This window comes from Bubalus bubalis, chromosome 5, assembly GCF_019923935.1.
Source record: "Bubalus bubalis isolate 160015118507 breed Murrah chromosome 5, NDDB_SH_1, whole genome shotgun sequence".
Taxonomy (NCBI): Eukaryota; Metazoa; Chordata; class Mammalia; order Artiodactyla; family Bovidae; genus Bubalus; species Bubalus bubalis.
The window spans coordinates 17,154,745-17,161,254 of record NC_059161.1 but is presented as its reverse complement, the minus strand read 5'-3'; the positions used below and the strand labels follow the sequence as shown (position 1 = coordinate 17,161,254).

Sequence of the window (6,510 nt, the reverse complement as noted above, 5' to 3'; positions counted from 1 at the left end):
AGGAGAACCTGCTGAGTTGGGGCAGCAGCTGAAGCTGCAAGATCAGGGAATCCCCAAGGGGCAGGCAGTGTTCTCCGCACGCTTCTAGAACAGCAGCCCGAATTTCCAAATCCGTTGTTGCAGGGCCTCGGGCAGAAGGCAGGTTAACACAGAAAGGAGCCCAGAAGCGGAAGGACCGGCCCAGCAGGAGAAAAAGATAGGTGTGGCTGCACCTGAGGGGAGGTGCCGGCCGGACGGGATGAGCGCGCGCTCGGAGAACCCAGGGGCAAGTTCCGATGCTCACAACTGCTGGGGAGCCGGAGCTGCGCCCCTGTGCGCAGCCAGACCCCGGCGCTGGCGGGGACACCCCGGGAAGAGGGAACTCCACCTGTGCGCCCGGCCTTGGGCTGCGGGCGGCGCGGGCGGAACTGCAGCTCCCGGGCCGGGCGGGGCGGGCACGTGGTGCGCGGCTGCCGAGATAAAGAACGCGCTTGGGAGCCGGAGCGCAGCGGCACAGGCGGCCTCGCGGCGGCTGGGTGAGCGCGCCCGGGCGGCGTGGACGGACGCACCGACTGACGGACGCATAGAGACCGACAAACGGGGAATGAGCGCAGAGGGGCGCCGGGCAGTGGACTCGGGGGTGGGTGAGACCGTGACGGCCGGACGCAAAGGTTAGGGCCGGGGAGCTGGGAAATGGAGCCTGGGGGAGTGTGAACGCGACACCCTCTCGGCCCGGGGAGAGTGTCCGGACGGACTGGAAGAGGGAACCGCTCCGCTAGGTTCTGTCCAGACCGCAGAGCCGGGCCTCAAGGATCCTTTTTTTAAAAATAATCAGTCAGCCGCTGGGGAGAAGAGAGTTTAGGGATTAAGTGTGATACAGTCCCTTCATTTGATGGGAAGCTGTATTTCTGCATTTTTGTGTGTTTAGTTTCTCTATTTCTGTTTTTATCTTTCCAAGTGTTTCTGTCTTTGGAGTGATTCTCCACGCCTAGAACTGCATCTTCCTCTTCCTCCCCCAGCGATTTTTTTTAACTTTGTTCTTTTAAGAGAGCTTGACTTAGGCAGCTTGAATTCTTTGCATTAAGGATTCTTGTCTGTGGATAGACGTGTTAAGATTTCGAGAATAATAAGTGTTTAAGTAATGATATTCTTAATATTCCTATTTACAAAACATGGATCATTCTCAGTTACCATGGTTGTGATTTTTTTTTTTTTTAACTCCATCTCATCCTGAAGCAGTTTTACAGTTTACAAATCCAGCAAACTTTACTCATTTATTTTCCCTTGTGACTCAGCTGGTAAAGAATCCTCCTGCAATGCAGGAGACCTGGGTTCGATGGCTGGGTTGGGAAGGTCCCCTGGAGTAGGGACCCACTCCAGTATTTCTGGCCTGGAGAATTCCATGGACTGTATGGTCCATGGGATCGCAAAGAGTCAGACACGACTGAGCAACTTTCACTTCACTTCACTTCCTGAAGCATTTTCACAGTTTCCAAAGCCAGCAAATTGCTGGTTTATTTAGTGTATTGCTCCGCACAAAGATAGATTTTTGAACCGTTCTTGCCCCCTGATGGCTTACACTGGAAAAGAAGAGCCAGAACTACCTATCTCTGATGTAGTTTTTAATGAAAAGCAAATGTTTGAGGGAATCCTAAAGAGTAAGAAATTATTTTCATTTAGGGGATCAGAGAGTGTCCTCTCATATTTAAGGTGAGTTCCAAAAGTTGGTTATACTGAAGGGGCTGAAATGGGAGATACTGCCATTCTGGGTGGGAGAACAGGCAGGCCAGGATGAGGTAGGTTGCTGCAGAGCACCAGGGACCAGTTGGACTGGTGCACTTTGGGTGTGGAGAGATCTCTACAGACAATAGACCAGGAAATTGGGTATTTGTCCCGCGGAAGCCGGGAAGATGTTAATTAGTATTTTCTGAGCAGGGCAAAATCAAGATCAGAAATGTCTGAGCTACTAGGTTGGTCTGGTAGCCTGCCTGTGTTGAAGAAGAGAGTTGGGGTTAGGACAGTGATTCCCAACTCTTATCCCAAGCCCCATATGTTTTAACGAAGCAAGCTGTATTTAAGTGCACTTAATTTGAGACATAGATAGATAAGTCTTTCTATCTTGCCAGTCCAGGCTTTTGACCATCCTAAGAATATCCTTGTAACTGCCCTAAATATGAAATAAATGCAGCTAAAAGCACAAGAATATGGAAATCTAGAGTGTACAGCCTCTAGGAGACTTGATATGGAACCCAGCTCTCTGAACTTTTATCTCTTGAACCTTCTTGAGCCCCTTTAGTATGGAGTTGTGCCCATTGGTCTAGATAAGAGGTAATTAACGATGTGTAAGTTATGAGAGGGACAGTAAGCGGAGCGGGAAGGGTTGCAGGGAAAGACGATAACAGATGGAAAGGAAATGACTTAGTCCCTGAATAGAAAAGAGTAGCCAGTGTTTGGGAGGTGGTACCAATGGAGCTGAGATGACAGGAAACGGTGCTGATAAAGGAATGAGGCCTATTGTCTCCTATAGTCAGCAGGCAAGACTTCACGGAGGGGGCTGAACCTGTACTTACTATGTGCCTGGCAGCCTGGCACTGTTAATCACTTTACAAGAATCAATTCGTATAATTCTCTCAGCACCCCTATGAAAAGTGATTACTGTTATCCCCGCTTACAGAAGGGGAACCTGAAGCACAGAGAGGTTAAATAGTTGTCCTGAGGTCACCCAGCTGGTAAGTGGTAGAGCCAGGATGTGGATGCAGGAAGTCTGACTCCAGACCTAGAGCTCTAACCCCACTACTGTAAGGAGCAAACGAAGACGTTGTTTAGATGATCAGATGGCAGGTTTGCTTTGGGCTCTCCTGAGTTGAGATGCGTGCAGGAGGAGGATGCGTGCAGTTGACGGTGTGCAGTGGACACAGCGTCAGCCTCATTTGGCGCTCAGACCTTCCTTTGGGGTAGACAGGGTCCTGTGTTCTTGGCCTTGCATTTTCCCCATGGGCCAGGTGATTACATTTCTCTTTCAAAACTTCCAACAGGATTTAGTGTCATCTTCAAACTGGGAGAAGTCAGAGAAATCCTAGTATCCTTTGTATCTGGTAAGGTCCCCCTTTATTGCCCTTCAGTACAGAGCAAAACTACTGGAAGGCTTTGGGCTTAATTTCAGGAGCAGAGCTCACCAGGGAGGTATCTGTCTGTGAGGAGAGGCATCATCATTGGCCAGCCACAAAAACAATACGTTTTGCCACCTGTACCCTTTCATGTTTTTGTCCTTGTTCTGGCCTGTTTCTAGCTTCAAGAGCTCACTTGAGCCAGGATCTTGGGGGATACAGAAAAAGTAGAAGTGATCTCTATACTCTGGAAGTTTATGCTATCTGGGGAGATGAGATTAACAGTTATAAAAAATGAACACAATAGGATAGTCCATAATATTACCTTATGTGGGTCAAATTTAAGCATAGTGGGCATTGGTGGTTTTTTGTTTTCTTTTTTTTGGTGCTCTAGGTCTTTGTTGCTGTGCGTGGACTTTCTCTAGTTGTGGTGAGCAAGGGGAAGCTACTCTTCCTTGCAGGTATGCAATCTTCTCATTGCAGTGGCTTCTCTTGTTGCAAAGCAAAGGCTCTAGTTGTAGCTTTTGGGCTGTAGAGCACAGGCTCAGTGGATGTACACAGGCTTAGTTGTTTTGCAGCACGTGGAATCTTCGTGGACCAGGGATCGAACCTATGTCCCCTGTGTTGGCAGGTGGATTCTTACCCGTTGCACCACCAGGGAGTCTGGCATTGGGTTTTTAAAAGTGACCTCAGAACTATAATATACTCTCTCTTGTTAATTATAGACATCACTAACTTTTCACCAAGCCAAACATCTTTCGTAAAATTGCCACCCAATACTGTCTGATTATGTTTTATTTTCTTCTTCAGTTGTTAGACTTTGCATGTGTGGCTTCAAATTTTCATGTCCTCCAGCTCAAAAATTAATAGTGCTTCTATAACTAGTTAAATGGCAGAGGTGGGAGATGAAGCAGGTAGCCTCCTGTGGAATCTAGGCTTTTAACCAGGATGCTTCATGCCTCTCATTGCCTGTTTTGGGCAACTTCTTAGCTTTTTTATGCTGGTTATGAGCAGGTACATTCTCTGCCAGGTGGTGAGGGATCCTTTTACCCCAAATGAGTGTTTGCTAGGTTCATTGTCTCAGCAGAGATCTCTGTGGGAGTCATCATCCAGCTACAATCTGGATACCTCATTCAATCACTCACATAGAAAGAAGAAAGTGAAGTCACTCAGTTGTGTCTGACTCTTTGCGACCCCATGGACTGTAGCCTACCAGGCTCCTCCATCCATGTGATTTTCCAGGCAAGAATACTGGAGTGGGTTGCCACTGCCTTCTCCAGGGGATCTTCCTGACCCAGGGATTGAACCCGGGTCTCCTGCACTGCAGGCAGACTCTTTACCATCTGAACCACCAGGGAAGCCCAATCACTTACATATCCATCACTTTTTAATTGAACACAAGGTGTCCAACAGAACACTCAGTTCAGGGAAAGCAAAGACAAATGAAATCTATTTCCTGTGCTGGGGGAGCTTGGTCTGGTGGGGAAGAGGTGAATGTAGTATTTGTGATGTGATTTCCTAAAGCCAGGGAAACAGGGAAAAACTGATTAAAACTAGAATATGAAAGGATAGTTAGGTAAATCTAAAGATAATTATGTAGCTCACACTGAAGCCTTTTAAGGCTTAAATACTGGTCTAAGGGGAGATTCTTGTTCAACCATATGAAGTTAGGAAAAGACATAAGACTGTCCCTTTTCTTCTGACCATATTTCAACTTGAGTAATGTCTTTGACCTTGCTGAATTTGGTTCATATTCTTCCTTCTGCTGTTTTTCATCCCTGCTCTCTGAGGTTTCAAACTGCCTTGGTCATCTGTATAGATAAGCCAGGAGTCCTTTCCAACGGTATTGTCCTAGAACATTACTCTCTTGTCTCCCTGTCTCCTGTCTTTAAAATATAGTTTCCTCCTTTATAGTGTAAAGCTCTCACATTTTACATTCCTCTTGTTTGCTCTGTGTTTGTACACTTGTAAGCATTTTTCACAGTTCTAAACTGTGTAGGAATGGACTTTGCCCCAGAGTTTTATCATTAATTGACATTTCTTGAAGACAGGAAGGACATTATATGTTTTCCAGACATTTAAGCAACTCGATGGCCTCCCCAAAGAAGAAGCTCCAAGGTCTTGTTGCTGCGACCATCACGCCGATGACCGAGCATGGGTAACTATGGTCTGGGACTAAAGGGATCTCCCTCCACCATAATGATCAAAAGGTCTCCATAGTAGCGGTGGCTTGCACTCTTCAGCTTCCACCCCTACAGCGTCTCTGACCCCAGATCAGAGAAGAGGTCTCTGTATCACAGGCAGTGCAGAGGGAGATGAGATAATATATGGCAGCTCACCTTCCTCCTGGTGTCTGTAGCCCCACAAAGCAAAATTCTGCTTGGATTTCATCAGAGCCCTGCCCATCCCAAATAAGACCAGTGGAGTTGGGTGAGGAAAATCTCATTTTAGCAGGATTTGATATCAAGCTCTGGCCTCTAGAAGCTGGGTCTAGACTGTTCATGGACGTGATGAAATGTCCTACCCTGAAGAAGGCGGGGAAGGTTTCTGCCAGATGGCCCCCTTAATGCATGTTTTACAGACTCATTTCAATATTGGTTAAATGATGGGGAGCTTGCAAAAGGGAGGTAATAACAGATGATTGCTGAGAAATTGTTACCCAAGCAAGCATTTTCCAGATGAATAGTATGGTGGTACAAGCAGAGTGGTCATGTGCCCCGGGCATCCATGAGCAATATATAAATCCTCCCTGAACATTACCATTAACACAATGGGGAATTGTCTACCTTCTGGATCTGTTTTTGACATGTTAGAAGAAAAGCTTCTCCTTTCTTCCTCTATTTACTTGCAACTATACCTACATTATGGAGTTATGAGTATTAAAATGAGATAATCCATGTAATAGTGTTTAGCATAGGGTCAGCATGTGCTTAGGTTAATTAGTTTGAATTGCTATTGTGGCATAAGGGATAAATGAAAGATGACGTATTCTATAAGCCTTTAAATAAGACATGTTTTTGATCTTCTGTTACTGAATTTTTACAAACCTTAACCCTATCCCTTTAAAGTGGATGACATTTCTTATGACTTTTACTGTTCTTAATTCAGAGTTGGCTGTATCACAGTTTTCCCTTAGGTCATTGGAGTTCAAACATTTTAACTTCTAAGATTCTCAAAAAATCACATCTTTACTAGGTCTAAGTAAAATTCTTGCTGAGATGGCATGGTTAATAGCACTTTTTTTTTTCCTGTTGCCTCTCCATTTCCACAAGCGCTAAGAAAGACTGAAGTCAGCTCTTTCTCAATGTGTCAGCTACTTGTTGGGCAGATAAAACAGCAGTCATGTGATTGCATGAGCAGACAGGACTTAACTTCCTGTTATGGAGTAAGATCCTGTTTGCAAGCTCAGAACACTGTATCTGGT

At 45.9% G+C, this 6,510-nt stretch overlaps 1 protein-coding gene across 4 annotated transcripts in view; it reads left to right on the top strand.

The window, feature by feature from the left end:
* The first annotated feature begins 223 nt into the window (after window positions 1–223).
* NPL (N-acetylneuraminate pyruvate lyase) overlaps window positions 224–6,510 on the top strand; it is a 39,011-nt gene continuing 32,724 nt past the window's right edge. For 2 of the 4 annotated variants that reach the window (XR_006641074.1, XR_006641073.1), the window contains exons 1-2: window positions 224–619; window positions 5,161–5,244. Coding sequence is in view for 2 of the 4 variants with exons in the window: in XM_006048627.4 (XP_006048689.1) it covers window positions 5,177–5,244 (68 nt within the window). In the remaining 2 variants the exon portion in view is untranslated. Of the gene's footprint in view, window positions 620–3,520; window positions 3,548–5,160; window positions 5,245–6,510 lie in introns of those variants that run through there. The other 2 variants (XM_006048627.4, XM_044942749.2) reach the window with 2 other exon arrangements.